The following is a 17249-nucleotide window of genomic DNA, read 5'->3' on the forward strand; positions in this document are numbered from 1 at the left end:
TGCTGGAGAGAGGGGGTGCTGGAGAGAGGGGGTGCTGGAGAGAGGGGGTGCTGGGTGGTGATAGGCAGATGCACCCTCGACTGGGCCCAGGGGGCAGGGCTCGTCCGGCAGAGACTCAGACCCTGCACCGTCTACATTTCCACTGGCAACTTAGCTTGCAAGTGCCTTTGGGGACAGCTTTGGACCCACTGGGAAGGGAAATAATTAAAACATCATTAGCTCCAGGAAGGGAAATTGAGAAGTGAGAGAAAGGAGAGGGAAAACACAAGGGGACAGATGCAAAGAAGGAAAAACAAAAGAGAAACACTCAATAGCCCAAGATTATCTTAATTGTAAATGAGTTGGGGAAAGCTCAGGCTGAGTCAGGATGTCTGCAAGGGATGTAAACGAAGGGGAGAGAGGAGAACTGGCGCTGAAGCTGCTCGTGAGAATCCCATTAGGCAGTGAACGTCTCCGAGGTTAGGGAACACAGGCTGGTCAGCAGTGCCTATGAGAGGAGACAGTGAGCCCACCAGGGGAGGCTGGAGGCTGTGAGGGGTGGAGGAGCTTGCCCGGGACACAGGCAGGGAAGGCATTCAGGGAAATCTGGGACCTGCAGGGGTGGGGGGAGATGAGGAAGCAGGTGGGCAAAGGCAGGCAGGCGGGAGGAGTGATAACATGCCGGAGTGCACCAGTGATGCTAACGTGTCTTCTGAGGCAGCTGAGGTACATCTCTCTCCCTTCAGGGTGAAGCTGGAAAGCCTGGAAAATCTGGCGAGAGAGGCCCTCCTGGCCCTCAGGTAAAGCCCACCTTTCCCAGTTTCTAGTCTCGTTTGCAGCATCTCCATCCTTGCAACAAACGCAGTGGCCTCCCACGTAGCTCATCCAGCTCCGATAGCTCGCTCCTAAAGTTCCAGCTGTCCCCACGTGTCACGCTTTCATACTGATGACCATGTCCCTGATCCTAGCACAGGCTCAGAGCGTCCGGGGGTGCTGGCAGATGTTTACACCCACTTTGCCTAAGCTGGGGTGAGGCACAGAGAGGGGGATTCTGGGAGTGACCGAAAGATGTTCCTGGTGCCAGGCTTCCCCTGCTTCCTGGCCACCCAGGGACCTGGCTTCAAGGCCTCTCCCATCAGCCCAAGGCAGCCTTTACCTGGTTCTGCACAGTGCTCTGAACATCTCTGCTTTGGATTGCAGGGTGCTCGCGGCTTCCCAGGAACCCCAGGCCTTCCAGGTGTCAAAGGTCACAGAGTAAGTATCATGGGGGGAGAGTGCTGGAAGGAAAAAGATTGACCAAGGGAGAAAAAAGTCTTGGGGGGACATGAATCGTCCTCTTCAGCTTCCCCAGAAGCGTGATTGAAAGTCTTCTCTTGTCCCGTAGGGTTACCCAGGTCTAGATGGTGCTAAGGGAGAAGCTGGTGCTCCGGGTGTGAAGGTAAGGACCAAGAAGCACATGGGCATGGGGGACGGATGATGAGGAGATGCTGCTGAGCTCAGTGGAGTTAGGACGTCTGAACAGCTTGGGTTAGGAACACCCAGCACTACAACCTAATGAATGAACAGCAGGTCTGGAGAGCTCCGGGAATTGTCCCTCATGGAACTAAAGCTTGGAGGTGTCAGTCCTAGCTGAGATGACCAGAGTGTTCGGCTTCCTCCATGGGAACTGTCTTGCAGGCTGGCAGAGGGAGCCCTGCTCACTGATCCTCTGCATCTTTTTTCCAGGGTGAGAGTGGTTCCCCAGGTGAGAACGGTTCTCCAGGTCCAATGGTGAGTATGAGCACCACCCCCTGGAGGGCCTCCAGACACTCTTGAGACACCTTCTAAAGCCCAGCAGATGGCGCCACTGTAGATGCCACCGCTCCCTTTGGGCAAAATAGATATTCAGTTTTGTAGATTGATTCGATTATGAGCAAAAAGTAAAGTGTGTCAAGTGGATGGTTTGTGCAAGGGCTCACCAGCATTTCTTTGAAATAACCCTGTTAACACACTTAAGGTGTGCTTCAGTTTTTACAAATTCTGTTTATTTTCAACATTTGGGGGAGTTTGTCTATTGCAAGGAGCCAGATGTGCCATAACAGGGCTCCTAATAGGTAACAACGGGAGCACCTGTGTGTTCTGCCACGGCCGAGGAACCTTTGGTGTGATAGGGTCAGGGAGGCGGGACCAGGGGCGCCCACACCTTTGCCTCCCGGATGCTACCGGCTCCCTCCCTTCCAGTGTCCGTGACGGGCCTGCAGGTTATGTGATGGGCCCAAGCGGTCCTTGAACCAACTCACGCTTGTGCCTCTTGGTGTGTGTTCCAGGGTCCCCGTGGCTTGCCTGGTGAGAGAGGACGGACTGGCCCTGCCGGCGCTGCAGTGAGTAATTGACAAGACCCAGAGCTACCATTTGCCCAGCTCTTTGGAGTTCATGAGGCACTTGTATTCAGGGTTATTTCGCCTGACCCTCAAAGCAACCCCACGAGGTGTAGACAGTATCATCCTCCCGTGAGGATTCACTTTGAGTGTGCCCGTCACAAATCCCCAGGCTGGGTCTGCACAATCAGAGGACTGGGGGGTGGCGGGAGGCCAGCTGGCAGGTGAGGACAGGAGTCTCTTTAACCAGTCTCGATTATTCAGGTAATCCCTCGACAGTCTCACCCACTCCCCAATCAATCCTGTTTGAATTTATGGACAGACTTTAGTTGGCTATAGTACTGTGTTCCTTTTAGTTCTTTCTGCTCGCTTAGATGCTGCCCTAGAAAAGTGTATCAGTCTAGGGTCAACTCACATACTTTACATTACTGCACTGTTGGTGACACTGCTTCACGGGGACGTCCCCTGTTTAATACCCAGGTGCTTTGTCTTATCCAGCTTTCCCTCGAATCCTACCAGGCGGATTCTGTTGTCCTCCCCCTTTTAGAGGAGAAGAAACTGAGGCACTGAATGGTTAACTAGCCTAAGACAAGCCTTGCTGTGCAGCCTCAGACTCCGGTGGCCTCGCATTAATGGGAGAGTTAAGAGCATGGGGATTTGTAGCAGCGAGGGTGCAGGTGTTTAGCTCTGATCCCTTTGCAATAGAGAACCCTTGTGGGCGCCTGGTCAGGCGAGTGATGCGATGAAAGCTGTGTTTAAGAAAGATTATGCTCTCTGTTGATTTCACACCCCAGCCACCCAGGCTCTGAGGCCCCTCCTCATGGGTCCTTGCAGGACCAGCCAAAGTAAATCAGCTTCCCTCAGTTGTGCTGCAGTCCAGATAAGGTATCTGTTTTGGCAGAAATTTCCCTCAGAAGCAGATCAGTGAAATAGCATGCAGTCTCAACCCCCATTTGTCAGCCAAAACTGTTGAAGTGGCTTGTCCCTGGGTCACTTTGTGTGAGGGGATTAGAGAGCCCCGGGCCTGCCAAGAAGCACTGTGATTGCTACAGATTGTCCAGACCTGGCTTGTGCCTTTTTGGCCAGGCTTGGAGTCATGGGGCCACACTCCATGAGGGGCACAGATGACCTGCACCGCTGTTCTCCTTCCTCCTCCAGTCGGCCCTGCTTCTTGCTTCTCCTTGCTGACTCCTGTCCCTACCGAAGTTAGACTGGCAGGGTGTGCATAGGATTTGGAATGGAAGATTGACAACGTCACATAGTTCAGTGCAGACCTGGTGTCCAGGCCTGTATAGGGGCTGGGCTGGGCTGTGGTCCTGTGTCCCCCACCTTGGGCCAGATGGTACCCACTCCCCAGCTTTCCTGCAGGGGGGAGCCCTGGATGCCCATCCAACTTTGGCCTCTTGGGCAGCACCACACTCCCCTTGCTCACAAGCAGCCCAGGCCTCTCCTCTGGCTGACCCCTGGAGGGAGGGTACTTTGCGAAGCAGCCAGCCCAGAAGGGGCTCTGGCCAATGCTGAGGGTTTATGTTCCCTGTACATTTTCTTCTGTTAAGTATTCTCCTGCTTCCCTGGTTAATGCCAACCAGGAGAGTCTCAGTCATGAGAAAAGGACCACAGCCAGGAGAAAGGCTTGAGTCTTATTTAAAACAGGAGCTCCCCCTAAAGCATCCTTCTTCAGCTTCCCAGGAGAGGCAGAGGCAGGCAGGCGGGGCTCAGCTGAGGTCTTCCAAGGACCAAGTGCTCGGCCTAGCTCCATGCAGCCTAATGATTCCCGGGACCCAGAGGGGCCTCGAGAAAGAGACCCTGGAGGTGCTCCCCGTCAAGGTGCATGGCCTGTAGAGGAAGAGCCGGCAGCCTTGCTGTCTGTGAAAGGAGTCTCAGGACTGTGCCCGGTGCCCTGTCCCCATCACCAAGCTTCTTCCTGGGCTGGTAGCAGATGCTCTGCAGCTCCCCTGTCTTCCACAGAAGCAGGCTGTTCTGTGGGTTGGGGATGGGGACACAGATCCAAGAGTTGACCAAGGAGATTAACCAACTTTGAAAGAGCTTTGTGCTGCAACAGGCAGGAAGAACTGAGTCAGAATCGATGCTTGGCTGTTTTCATTTTCACTGAGTCTTTAAATGATAACATGGCCTTGAATTTGGGGATACTTGGGGTCTAAAAGGATGTTTAAAAAATGATGGAGTAGCTGGAAAATTACCCAAGTTCTTTGAGGCTGAGAGCAAGCCCACTGCAGGCCCAGTTTTCAAAGCCACCATGGAGGGTCCTGGGGCTGCTTCCTCCCGCAGTGCACACCTGCCAGCCTCCTGCTCAGCCCTGGGCCACCGTGAGAGGGACTGGAGATGTGGGTGTCTCCCGTAATGGCTGCTTCCTTCTCGCTCACAGGGTGCTCGAGGCAATGACGGTCAACCAGGCCCTGCAGGGCCTCCGGTAAGTTCACTTCAGCCCCGGCAGGTTTACGTGAGTCCCAGTCAGCCGCCCAGTGAAGTGGCAGTGTTTATTCAATATCGAGGCCACATTCTGGATTCTGCTGGAAAAAGAGGAACAACTTTTCATTATTAAGGGAGTATGTTGGTGACAAGCTTTGAAGCAATGGTTCATTTTTCTCAGCTACACTTTTGGTAGTTTTTCTGGGGAGGGGTAGAGAGGGAGGTGAAAGAACGACTTGCTTCTCACCATGTATATAGTCAGAAACTATATACTGCGTCAGAAACGCAGTTTCCCACACTGGCAGTGGGGACAATTTTCATCCAGGGACTTTCGGCCACAGTGGATATAGAGCAATATCAGTACAAAGGTGGGAAGGCATGGGAGGTGAGGGGTGGCTTGCTTTGGAGGCTGGAGATAGTCTGCCCAGACTGGGCCTTCACCTCTGCATCTGCTTGCTTCCTCCAGGGTCCCGTGGGTCCTGCTGGCGGTCCTGGCTTCCCCGGTGCTCCTGGTGCCAAGGTGCGTGTCCTGCTTGTCGAGTCAGGACCCCCCCTTTCCCCATAACCCTTGCTGACTGCCCCCCGGATGATCCACCTTCCCCTTGGAGGAGTGTCCCCCACCCCTCGCCCCACTTCTGCTATCTGTGGAAGCAAGGAAAGAGACAGGCATTTTGCAGAGCCACCAGCTGGAAGGGAAAGTAAGATGGAATGATAAAAAGTTGGAGATACAGTTACAGCTTCAGAGTGGGACAAGGCAGAAGAAGATGGGAGGACCCCTGAGACCTGGGAGGGGACCAAAGGAAACTGAAGAAAATAGGCAAAGCTCAGCTGACTTAGATCCGGAAGAGAGTTGGAGGGAAGTGGGTGCAGAGGTGGTTCCATCCTTCCCCCTCACCCCTGCTTCATCTTGGAGGGCGGGGCTTGTCTCTCCCAAACCGTGTTAATAGAGTTCTTCCAAGGATTAATAGAGGCCAGTGGGAGGCCAGCCAGTTCAGGGAAAGGCCCCTGTGGCCCAGGAGGGATTCCAACATGCGTGCGTCCCTGGGAATTCTCTCCTGGTGCCGCCAGGAGATGAATAAGGAGCCTCCATGAGGTCACTGGCATCAGGTTGCTTTTCCCCTTCGGGGGTTTCCATGGCAACCAGACAGTGTCTGAGGCCCCAGGAGCTGGGTGAAGGAGACCCATTGTGAAGAGGGACAGCGGAAGGTGAGGGGGCCTGACCTTTAGAAAATAATAATTACAAAAGTAAAGCAAGAATGTTCTGAGAAGAAACCTGAGGAGGCTGTGCCCTCTCTCCAGGTCAGCAGTCCTCCCCAGGGACTCCGCAGTCCAGAGAGCCCAGCTCACAGCCAGCTGTAACTTTCAGGAAAAAATGAAAGTAAAAGCAGAGGCCATTCTGGGAAAAGTGGTGTCGGGGGCGCTGGTCCCCCAGCTTGCTTTTTGTCCTGGCTTGCTGGCTTCTTTCAAACAGGCTTGACTCAGAGCCTGGTTCACATTAGCCAGATACAAGCCCAGTGGTGCCCCGAGCTGAGATGTTCAAGAGCCTCAATAAAAGAGAAAATAGGTGGGGAAGGGGAGGTAAAGGTGCCTGCCCATCTCAGCCATTGTCCGTCATCCCACAGTGCTGGACTGGCAGGCTGCCCAGCTCAGGCTTTTCTGATGAGTGCTGAGGGAACCAGCACAAAGCCCAGCCTGTAACATGAACCTGTGTGCCTGCTCGTGGTGGCCACCAAGGAGGGGGATGGAGAGTAGAGCGGGGCAGGTAGAAGGTCATCAGGTCAGCGGGCTCAGCCAGGCAGCCTGCATGGGAACCCTTTTTGGTGTGTGTGTGCAGCTTGTCCTAAACTGTTGCCCACGGGGTCTGTGTCCCCCTGACCTGTCCTCACTGCATCCTTCCCTGCCTCTTTCCAGGGTGAAGCTGGCCCCACCGGTGCTCGAGGTCCCGAAGGCGCCCAGGGTCCTCGCGGTGAACCTGGTACTCCTGGGTCCCCTGGGCCAGCTGGCGCCGCTGTGAGTGTATTTTGCCTGAAGGGTCTGGGGTCTGAGGCCTTGGCACACTTGACTGTCTGCTGAGGCAACTGGTGCCTCAATCATCACACCTTTCTTCTGGCTCAATGCCTGCCACCCAGCCATCAGTCTCTAGAGACACGTCTCCCTCCATCACCCATCTTCCCTTTAATTGTCCGGCAGGGCCATGCCTGGAACGGACCAGGGGCCTGGGAGCATGATGTGGGGTGGGAATGTATTCTTCACTGCTTATCTTACATAACGACACTGTCTCCTTTTTCAGGGCAACCCTGGAACTGATGGAATCCCTGGAGCCAAGGGATCTGCTGTGAGTGCTGCCCTCAGACTCAGCTCCTCCAGGTGGGGTCAGTCCCTCCTTATGCCGCCCTCCTAATGCCCTTCTCTCTGCTTATGCTGACAGGGTGCCCCTGGCATTGCTGGTGCTCCCGGCTTCCCTGGACCCCGTGGTCCACCCGGCCCTCAAGGTGCAACTGGTCCTCTGGGTCCGAAAGGTCAAACGGTAAGATCCAGTGAATTCTGAGTCCCACCCACAGCCCCAAAGTCAAACCCACCACCCTACTTCCTGTGCCCACAGTGTCCTCTAGCGGGCTGCCTTTAAGGGTGGGGGTGGTGGAGGATTTTTAGGGCTGTGGGGACAACCGAGTGTGAGAACCTGCTTTTCTCCTTTGTTAAGGGTGAGCCTGGTATTGCTGGCTTCAAAGGCGAACAAGGCCCCAAGGGAGAACCGGTGAGTACCTGGCTGCCACCCCTGGCCCACTGCCCACCTTCTCAGCAGGCGTGTCCCCTATCCTGGGCCCTCTGAGGGTGTACCCAGAGATGAATGTGACAGAGAAGCTGATGCAGTCTCAGCTGCCATCTTCGGTTTGACCAGCTTGACTGCCCACTGGGCCACTTCTTCTCGCCCAGCTGACCCTTTGTGACCTCACTTCCACAGGCCCCCCAGCCCTGAAACAGCAGTCATAGCCACCTCCTCCTCATGCCAGGCCTGTGCTTGCCCCAGGGCCAGGCAAAGACTCACCCTGTTTCTCTGCTATGCTGGTTCTCAGGGCCCTGCTGGTCCCCAAGGAGCCCCTGGTCCTGCTGGTGAAGAAGGGAAAAGAGGTGCCCGTGGAGAGCCTGGTGGTGCTGGGCCCGCCGGTCCCCCTGGAGAAAGAGTAAGTGGGCCAGGAGTTCTTCCCCACGCTCGTTGGGGTGTGCCCTGGAGATACAAGTTGAGTTCCTGTGGCTCTGGGTCTTTGCCAAGTCTGTGGACCTCATATTCCTTTTCTCCACCCACCTCCACACTCCTTAGTGTCCCTCACCCCTGGGTGACATGAAGCAGTGGGAGTTCCTTGCCAAGAGGTGGGGGCAGGCCCAAGAAGTTAATCTCTCAGAATCTTGCACCTGGAGCTTCCCAGGTGGCGCGAGTGGTAAAGAACCCACCTGCTAACGCAGGAGACGTAAGAGACACGGGTTTGATCCCTGGGTCAGGAAGATCCCCTGGAGGAGGGCGTGGCAACCCATTCCAGTATTCTTGCCTGGAGAATCACCACGAACAGAGAAGCCTGGCAGGCTACAGTCCATAGGGTTGCAGAGTCAGACATGACTGAAGTGACTTAGTAGGCATGCATGCACAGAGCTTCTGGTCTGCAGAGACTGCAGTAGGAGGGTTGGTGGGATGGACACATGGATCCTGACTAGGCTCTCTGCAGCCACAGTTGGGTCAAGGGCCTCTCTAACTCATTGCCTCTCCCCTCCACTTCTTCCTAGGGTGCTCCTGGCAACCGTGGTTTCCCAGGTCAGGATGGTCTGGCAGGTCCCAAGGTGAGTGAGGGAATAGGGACTGGGGCCCACGCATCACTGGTCAAATGGCTTTCTGCTGACCCTCTGCCTCCTCTTGTGTAGGGAGCCCCTGGAGAGCGAGGACCCAGTGGCCTTGCTGGTCCCAAAGGAGCCAACGGTGACCCTGGCCGTCCCGGAGAGCCTGGCCTTCCTGGAGCCCGGGTAGGTAGCAGGGATGCTTCTGTCTTCAGCTTCCAACTCAGAAGACTCCTCACGCCCTACCCGACCTGGTCCCTCTAACCCTGTGCTGACGCCCAGCCCCTTCTCTCTCCTAAACAAAGGGTCTCACTGGTCGCCCTGGTGATGCTGGTCCTCAAGGCAAAGTTGGTCCTTCTGTAAGTCCATCCTCTGGGGTCACTGGGAGAGGTTGGGGGGCACTCTTGGGGAGGCAGGTAGGAAAAGAGATAGGAGCCGGGTCGGGGCAGCCTGTGAATTTTGAGAACTGGGGAGGGGAATGGATGGGATGGTGGGTCCTGTGGCCAGGTGTGGCCTATGCAGTGGCTGCAAGTTCTAAAAATGCCACCCCTTGTGCATTTGGGCCTTCCTTTGGGGAAGACAAAGCCTGGTGTGCACTTTCAGGAACAAAACTTCTAAGCTAAGCAGTGTCTTGTCGCTGATGAGTCCCGTGTGTGATGCGGGCTGCCGGCTGCGACCTTAGTCAGTCCTGAATGCTGTTTGTCTGGCCAGTGACCTGCCCTGAGCCTGCGCTCAGTAGAGGGACAAAGGTGGTCTCGGGTCCATGTGCTGAGAATGGTGTCCTCTCTTTCAGGGAGCCCCTGGTGAAGATGGTCGCCCTGGACCCCCAGGCCCTCAGGGAGCTCGTGGGCAGCCTGGTGTCATGGGTTTCCCTGGCCCCAAAGGTGCCAATGTAAGTAATCACCTGCCCTTCCATTTCCTTCCACATGGTTCTGCTACCTCCCTGCCCCTGGGGGAAGGGCTGGTTCCCAAACAGAGTTAACCCAAGGGCTGTGATGAGCGAGGTCCATGGTGTTCTGGGTGGCTTGGACCTCCACGCCCCAAGGAGTGTCTGTGATCAGGAGAATCCCAGGGCTCCTTAGAGCCCTCAGAACATCTCAGCCATGACACAGATCCCTGGGTCAGCGCTATTCAGCTCACACCTCGGAGCATAAGAGAGGTGCTGATCCTCGACTTTAGCCTTTGTTGTCCATCAGGCAGTGGCCCCAGTCTCCCCAGCCGGCCATACCCCTACTCCCACCAAAGCCCTCCACCTCATGGCCCTGCCCTCTTTCTTCCAGGGTGAGCCTGGCAAAGCTGGTGAGAAAGGACTGCCTGGTGCTCCTGGTCTGAGAGTGAGTGCCTCCCCACTGCCCACCCCTGGGTGTTTGTTGCTCCCTGTGGGGAGGGAGCATCGCTGTGGCATACTCCTGGGACCCCTGGTTGGCCGCATGATGCCCATGCTGAGCATGTGCTGCTCTGGGCTCTGTGGGAGTCCACACCGGGAGACTGGTGGCTGACAGCAGCCAGGGAGGTGGAGAAGGCTCCTGTGCTGAGGACTGAGGGAAAGGAGTAGAGTGGGAAGGGAGGGTGGAGAAATGGAGTTCAGGCGGAGGATTGGCTGGAGCAGGGGTCTGCAGAACTGGAGGAGTGTATCATGATAGCGCCCCTCTCTCTTCCCACTAGGGTCTTCCTGGCAAAGATGGTGAGACAGGTGCTGCAGGCCCCCCTGGACCCGCTGTAAGTACCCGCCCAGCCTCTCCAGGTAGCCCGTGGGCAGGGGCTTGGCAGGGCGGAGGTGGGGAGTGATGGAGCTGACAGATGTGGGTCTGGGCTGATCCAGGACCGCGACCCAGCCTGAGCAGAGGCAGTGTGGACCCCACCCTGGTGTTCCAGGGTGCGGGTCACTCGCTGGTGGGAGAACAGCGGGCAGTGAGGGTGGTGTTGCCTGCTGTGGGTGGCCCCCTGGCCCCTCTAGCCCTGGATGTGGCGTCCAGGCTCTCCAGAAGCTGGCTCAGCTCACCATTGTCTTCCTCTGCAGGGACCAGCTGGTGAACGAGGCGAGCAGGGTGCTCCTGGGCCATCTGGGTTCCAGGTAGGCAGCTGGACCAGCTTCCTGTTTATTCTCTCTCCAGGGCTCTGGGATGGCAGCAGCACCCCCTCAGTGGGGGCCAGGGGATGGGTCTTCCCTGCACCCCAGCTTTTGCCCTGTGCTGGCCTCGCCAGAGGGTAGGGCAGCAACCTCACTCCTTTCCTAACTAAGTCACCTTGGCTTCTAGGGACTTCCTGGCCCTCCCGGCCCCCCAGGTGAAGGTGGAAAACCAGGTGACCAGGTGAGTACGGGGCCCTGGGAATACCTGGGAATCTGCAATGTGTTTAGGTGGGAAGGTCTATTATGATGCCCAGGAGGCAAGGGCGGGAGGGGGAACAAGGAGATCAGTGAGGCAGGGAGTGTCTGGGTCCTGCAGCCCAGCTCGCCATAGTCTGAGCTCCGCAGCTAGCAGGAGGGGTGCTCGGCCAAGGCTCCGGGGCAGAAAAACCTTCCTCTCTCACATTTTTCTTTGATCTTCAGGGTGTTCCTGGTGAAGCTGGAGCTCCTGGCCTCGTGGGTCCCAGGGTGAGTGTCCTGCTGGCCATTCCCAAGTGGCCTCTTGGAGTGGTTCTGGCCTGCCTGTCCCAGCAGAACCGCAGCCCCGGGTCCTGCCTGCCCCCCTGCCCCTGCCAATCCAGCTCCGCCTGTACCTCCCTGCTTCTCCCTGGCCCTCCGTCCTCTTCGGGCCTCCACCTGACTGTTCTGTGGTGTCTCCGCTCCAGGGTGAACGAGGTTTCCCTGGAGAACGTGGCTCCCCCGGTTCCCAGGGCCTCCAGGGGGCCCGCGGCCTCCCTGGCACTCCTGGCACCGATGGTCCCAAAGTAAGTGAGGGGGGTGTGGTCCTCTGGGTGGAAGGGGGTGGGGCTTGGGGGATGAAAATGGAAGGAGAAGGGATGGAGGGTGAGACCCAAAGGGGTCTGGGCAGAGGAAGAAGGGGAGGAAAGGGAGCTTGGGGCACCCAGAGGAGGAGCTGCCCATCACAGAGTCCTCTCTCCCACAGGGCGCAGCTGGCCCAGCTGGCCCCCCTGGGGCTCAGGGCCCTCCAGGTCTGCAGGGCATGCCCGGTGAGAGGGGAGCAGCTGGTATTGCCGGACCCAAGGGAGACAGGGTGAGTACTGGGCTGAGCAGGCCTCCCACCAACTCCATCCTGCTCCCCACGGCACCCAGACATCCTCTTGAGGAACTTGGAGGCCGCTCCACGGCTCTTTGTTTGAGCTTTAGTGACATCATCCAATGACACATCCCTCCATCTCACTTCTCTTACTGCTCGTCACCCACCCTGAGACCACAGCAAACCCCTCTTGGCCAGGCTCTGACCCCCGCCTGGACCCCCATTCAGGGAGGACACTGAGCTGGCAAAGGGGGTCTTGGAGTACCTCCCTGAGGTGGCCCGTTTTCTGTATTCCACAGGGTGACGTTGGTGAGAAAGGCCCTGAGGGCGCGCCCGGGAAGGACGGTGGACGAGTAAGTGGATGCTAGTGGCAGGCTCCCTGGGGTTGGGATGGGGACAGATGCAGGGATCCCATGCACTCAGGGGACAGAGGGGCCGTGTGTGAGTGTGGTCCCTGGTCCTGTGTTCAGTTGTGTGGGCTGGGCATCCGCAGGGACTTCCCGGTCAACACTGGGACCCCGGGGTGAGAGGGTGTTCTGGGGGCCATGGAAGGGTACACCAAGGGCCCCTGGGTGTGGGCGCCCCAGGCTCCCTGCTGGGCACCACGTCCCTGGCTGCCTCTCCTGGCCCCTCACTCGGCCTTCTCTTCCCAGGGTCTGACTGGCCCCATTGGCCCCCCTGGCCCAGCCGGTGCCAACGGTGAGAAGGTGAGTCATGGACCCCTTTCTTCACTCTGCCCCCATCAGATCTCCTTCTCACCTCCTGCCAAAGACTGCTCTCTCTCCTCCCCTGGATCAACAGCTGTCACCCTCCTCCTCTCCAACTGCTATAAGGAGTGAGGGTAGGGGACTTCTTAGCAGCAGGGTCCTGGGGTGCACGCCATTGAGGGAAGCAGAGGGGTGGGGCACGGGTGTCTTTCTCAATGCCCTGAGGAGGGTGCAGGTGTGGCTGAAGCAATGAGAAAACAGGCTGCTGGGGAGACCAGAGCCCCCACTCACCGTCAGGGCTGCTTCCTGGGTGCACTTTGCTCTGGAGGGGCCCCCTCTGAACCCACACCCCTCATCTCTGGCTTTTGTCCTCCCCTGTCCCTGATCTTAGGGAGAAGTTGGACCCCCTGGTCCTGCCGGAACTGCTGGTGCTCGAGGCGCCCCGGTGAGTATTTGCCTGGAGCCTGGCCCTGCAGGGGCGTGGCTCCCTCCCTGCAGTTCAGGTCTGGGGATGGGAGGAGAGATGAGAAAGGAAAGGGAGAAGGCACACACCCCTCTCCCGTGATGTGATCATGGTGGAGGACCTTCAGGTCCCCAGACCCTCTGGCCACAGGAGGCCTTCTGGCCTGGCTTGGTTTGTTTAGGATGGAGCTCCCTGACCCCTTTTCTCCGGGGTTACTGCGCAGTAGGCTGGGCCAGGGTGGGCTCTGGGCTCCAGGAGGAACTGAGCAGGCAGGCAGCTGAGCCTCCGCACCCCTTTCCTCACAGGGTGAACGCGGAGAGACAGGCCCCCCTGGACCCGCTGGATTCGCCGGCCCCCCTGTGAGTATCTCTGTCCACCTCCCCTGCCACACCTTCTATTCTGCTCAGCTCTGCGTCATACCCAGCCCGCGGGGGAGGCAGGGAGGGAGGGACAGGGCTTTAAGAGGAGGGGAATGGCTCCTTTCCCTCCACACCAATGTGACAGTCCCGACCTCAGAGCAGGCGCTCAGACCCAGGGTGGACACACACTCACACAGAGTCTCCGGCCTTGTGGGAGGAGTTCTTGCCCCCCACTCACTGGCGCCCTCCTCCCCGAGCCAGGGTGCTGATGGCCAGCCTGGTGCCAAAGGTGAACAAGGAGAAGCTGGCCAGAAAGGTGACGCTGGTGCCCCCGGTCCTCAGGGCCCCTCTGGAGCTCCTGGGCCTCAGGTGGGTAAACCTGAGCTCCCCTGAGAGCTGACCCCACAGGACAGGGAGGCTGGGCGCAGGGGGAGGGGCCTGGGCGGGCCAAGGGCAGCAGGGCGGCCTGGCTGCTGCAGCCAGGCAGAGGGCGGAGGCTGCAGGAAGGAGGAGTTTGTACTCAGGGATGAAGGTTCAAGGAGCTACGCTACCCTTGCTTTCGTTGTCACGGGTGTGGGTGTGTGGTGGGGGCTGGGGGAGGGAACGCAGGTTCTGCGTGTGGCTCAGGACGGAGCAGCCAGCCTCCTGGGAGACCCTGGCTGGGCTCTGAGGACACCTAATGGGCTTCTCCTCCCAAGGTCTCCTGGAACATGAGTCTTCTTGGTCGGGGTAGCAGACCCGCCTGTGATAGCTTCCCAGGCTGGGATGTTCATGCTGACAAAGCTCCATCTCTGTGGTCCTGGCTCTCAGGAGTCTGTGGTCAGGACGACTGGGCCTCACTATCCACCCCCCTTCCTCCTCAGGGTCCTACTGGTGTGACTGGTCCTAAAGGAGCCCGAGGTGCTCAAGGCCCCCCGGTGAGTGAGGCCCCCCCCACTGTCTCTGGGCCGGGTAGAGGGCACTGGGGGGTGGGGTGTTGGCAGCTTCTCTCACACCCATCCTGGCCTCACAGGGAAGGCCCAGCCCCAGAGGCTGTACCCCACCTCCTTCCTTCTCACCCACTTTTGCCCCCACCCATCCCATAGCCGGGTGGGAGAGAGGACGCCCCTAAAGTCTGAATGCCCCAGTCCAATCCTCCCCTGCAGAGGCAAGAAGCTGCCTCAGCAAGAGGCAGTGGCCACACCCCGGGGGCCCTTTCTCCCTCTCTAACTCCCCTGGCTGCTCTGCAACCCCTTGTCCCTTTCCACTCCAGCCTGTGAGACCACTCCCCCAACCTTTGATTCTGGGGCCTCCTGAGGGTCCAAGGTGCTGAGTCTCCCCTCTCCTCACATAGGGAGCTACCGGATTCCCCGGAGCAGCTGGCCGCGTCGGACCCCCAGGCTCCAATGTGAGTGCCACCCCGACTGGTTTCTACCTTACCCCTAGCAGGAGGCACAGGCAGGGGTCACAGAGTCTGGCCCAACCCCATGCACATCTTGTGCCCAGGCCCACACCTGGGAGGAGCAGTTAACTGACCGTGGGGTCCTGTTCTCCGCATGCACAGCTGGGAGCAGGGGCTGTGCCCTTTTGCTGGCCATGGGCTTCTGGCTCCACTTCACCGTAGACACGCATTTCCTGAAAACACTGTGCTTTATGAGAAAGTCTGCATCTTGCCCTTGGGGAGCTCACAGCAGAGGGAGGAGAAATGCTAAGTCAGCGGGCTCACCAACACTGTCAAGGGCAGGGGGTGGGCACAGAGGCTTAGGGCTGAGGGGATCGCGACTGGAGCAGTTCCTTGAGGATGGGTGGTGGGAGAGAGGCCACAGGGAAGGAAGCAGGAGAGTCGGAACAGGGAGAGTGTGCAGCGGCTGGGGAAGCCAGGCTGGCTGTCCAGAGCTCACGCGGAGCAAAGCTGAAAGGGGTGGACCAAGGGGGCCAAGCTGCCCCTACTGTGGAGGAAGCCCCCAGAGGGTCATGGCAGCCTGGAGGGACGGGAAAGGGTGAGAGGAATTCTCACTTCCTGTGTTTTGCTTCTCCTAGGGCAACCCCGGACCCCCTGGTCCTCCTGGTCCTTCTGGAAAAGATGGTCCTAAAGGTGCTCGAGGAGACAGTGGCCCCCCTGGCCGAGCTGGTGACCCTGGCCTCCAAGGTCCTGCTGGACCCCCTGGCGAGAAGGGAGAGCCTGGAGATGATGGTCCTTCTGTAAGTCCCACCCCAGGGCCAAGGTCCCTGGGGAAAGGGTGCAAAGGGCATGGGCTCCCAGAGCCTGGAGTTGGGAGCAGGGCTGTGGGTTTGCCAGGAGGAGGTGCTGCAGAAAGTGCCCTGCAGGGCAGGAGGAGTACTGACCTGACCCCCGCAGTGGGCAGCTGGCCGCAGCACAGATAGGCAGCGGCTGCGTGTCACTTCTCAAGTTCTCACCTCCTTCCTCTCCCCGCTCAGGGTCCCGACGGTCCTCCAGGTCCTCAGGGTCTGGCTGGTCAGAGGGGCATCGTTGGTCTGCCTGGACAGCGTGGTGAGCGAGGATTCCCCGGCCTCCCCGGCCCCTCGGTAAGTGGGGACGCCCCTTCCTCCAGGCGAGCCGGCCCAGCCTGGCTCAGGTGGAGGGTCTTCAGTGGGTGTCCCTGGTGGCCCGGCCACCTGCTCCACACCCTCGGAGCTGACCCACGGTCAGCCATCTTCCCAGAAGGGCTGAGAGGGGCCTCAGAGCGCATACTCACCCTCCTTGTCGCTGCCCCCAGGGTGAGCCTGGTAAGCAGGGAGCCCCTGGAGCATCTGGAGACCGAGGTCCCCCTGGCCCTGTGGGTCCTCCTGGCCTGACTGGTCCTGCTGGCGAGCCTGGACGTGAGGTGAGCAGTGGGTCCCACTGCGGGGACAGGGGAGCCCTGGAGGAGGCGGGCGACAAGGCAGGCCAAGCCCAAGTGCCCAGATGCAATGGGAAGGTCATGACGGGAGAGAGAAGGCCAGGGAGACTAAGAGCTGGATGCACGGGAGGGCGGCAGGGGGAGGCTAGCTGGGAAAGCCTTGGCTGGACGGGGGTGGGGGCAGCTCTGATGGTGTCTGCTCCCCTTTGCACAGGGAAGCCCCGGTGCTGACGGCCCCCCTGGCAGAGATGGCGCGGCTGGAGTCAAGGTGAGTGTCTCGTGCGGGGGGGTGGGAAGGTTACTTCATCAGCCTGGCAGGGTCAGGGTCAGAGCCACACCCCTCCTTGCCTCCTCTGGAAGTTCCTCTCTGAGCCTGGGGCCTCTCTCCTGACAGGGTGACCGTGGAGAGACTGGCGCTGCAGGTGCCCCCGGAGCCCCTGGGCCCCCTGGCTCTCCTGGTCCCGCCGGCCCAGTTGGCAAGCAGGGAGACCGAGGAGAAGCTGTGAGTGTCTTGAGTCAGTAAAAGCCATGGTGCAGGAGGGTGGCCGGGTGGGCAGGGAGCGCCTCTCCACCTCCCACCCTCCCCTGCCCCAGGCCCTGGGAACAACCCTGAGTCTGGGTTGTGAAGCAGCTGCCTTGGTGCCCAGCCCATGGGCCGTTGGGCCATGGGCACACAGCAGTGGGCCATTCCTGCCTCAACTGCTCTCTGACATCGCCCCCCACTCCCCCCACAGGGCGCACAAGGTCCCATGGGACCCGCAGGACCTGCTGGAGCCCGGGGAATGCCAGTGAGTATCTGAGTGACCTGTGCTGGGTCCTGAAGGGCAGGCTCCATGGGGAGGGGTGCCCACAGGGACCTGGGGCTCCTTGGCGCAGGTGAAGCCGGCAGAGGGCTCTTGCTCTGGGCTGAGCTGACCCAACCTGTGTCTGTGTGTCTCGTTCCCAGGGCCCTCAAGGCCCCCGAGGTGACAAAGGAGAAACTGGAGAGGCTGGCGAGAGGGGACTGAAGGGACACCGTGGCTTCACCGGTCTGCAGGGTCTGCCCGGCCCCCCTGTGAGTGCTGCTGTCTGTGCTTGGCTCCCCAGGGCCTCCCGCTCTGCAGGGAC

General features: G+C 59.1%; 1 protein-coding gene across 3 annotated transcripts in view; it reads left to right on the top strand.

Annotated features, from left to right (window-relative positions):
• Positions 1–17249, top strand: part of LOC120861316 (collagen alpha-1(II) chain) — a 30042-nt gene that overhangs the window by 9301 nt on the left and 3492 nt on the right. For all 3 annotated transcript variants that reach the window (XM_040236954.1, XM_040236955.1, XM_040236956.1), the window contains 37 exons: positions 726–779; positions 1180–1233; positions 1364–1417; positions 1705–1749; positions 2286–2339; positions 4723–4767; positions 5233–5286; positions 6678–6776; positions 7057–7101; positions 7195–7293; positions 7468–7521; positions 7841–7948; positions 8544–8597; positions 8679–8777; positions 8897–8950; positions 9385–9483; positions 9872–9925; positions 10257–10310; positions 10612–10665; positions 10850–10903; positions 11143–11187; positions 11385–11483; positions 11663–11770; positions 12073–12126; positions 12427–12480; positions 12872–12925; positions 13249–13302; positions 13564–13671; positions 14166–14219; positions 14636–14689; positions 15322–15483; positions 15721–15828; positions 16020–16127; positions 16357–16410; positions 16537–16644; positions 16877–16930; positions 17089–17196. In XM_040236954.1, coding sequence (XP_040092888.1) covers positions 726–779; positions 1180–1233; positions 1364–1417; positions 1705–1749; positions 2286–2339; positions 4723–4767; positions 5233–5286; positions 6678–6776; positions 7057–7101; positions 7195–7293; positions 7468–7521; positions 7841–7948; positions 8544–8597; positions 8679–8777; positions 8897–8950; positions 9385–9483; positions 9872–9925; positions 10257–10310; positions 10612–10665; positions 10850–10903; positions 11143–11187; positions 11385–11483; positions 11663–11770; positions 12073–12126; positions 12427–12480; positions 12872–12925; positions 13249–13302; positions 13564–13671; positions 14166–14219; positions 14636–14689; positions 15322–15483; positions 15721–15828; positions 16020–16127; positions 16357–16410; positions 16537–16644; positions 16877–16930; positions 17089–17196 — 2673 coding nt within the window. The remainder of the gene's footprint in view (positions 1–725; positions 780–1179; positions 1234–1363; positions 1418–1704; positions 1750–2285; positions 2340–4722; positions 4768–5232; positions 5287–6677; positions 6777–7056; positions 7102–7194; positions 7294–7467; positions 7522–7840; positions 7949–8543; positions 8598–8678; positions 8778–8896; positions 8951–9384; positions 9484–9871; positions 9926–10256; positions 10311–10611; positions 10666–10849; positions 10904–11142; positions 11188–11384; positions 11484–11662; positions 11771–12072; positions 12127–12426; positions 12481–12871; positions 12926–13248; positions 13303–13563; positions 13672–14165; positions 14220–14635; positions 14690–15321; positions 15484–15720; positions 15829–16019; positions 16128–16356; positions 16411–16536; positions 16645–16876; positions 16931–17088; positions 17197–17249) is intronic.

The sequence above is a fragment of the Oryx dammah genome, unplaced genomic scaffold, assembly GCF_014754425.2.
Source record: "Oryx dammah isolate SB20612 unplaced genomic scaffold, SCBI_Odam_1.1 HiC_scaffold_11232, whole genome shotgun sequence".
Taxonomy (NCBI): domain Eukaryota; kingdom Metazoa; phylum Chordata; class Mammalia; order Artiodactyla; family Bovidae; genus Oryx; species Oryx dammah.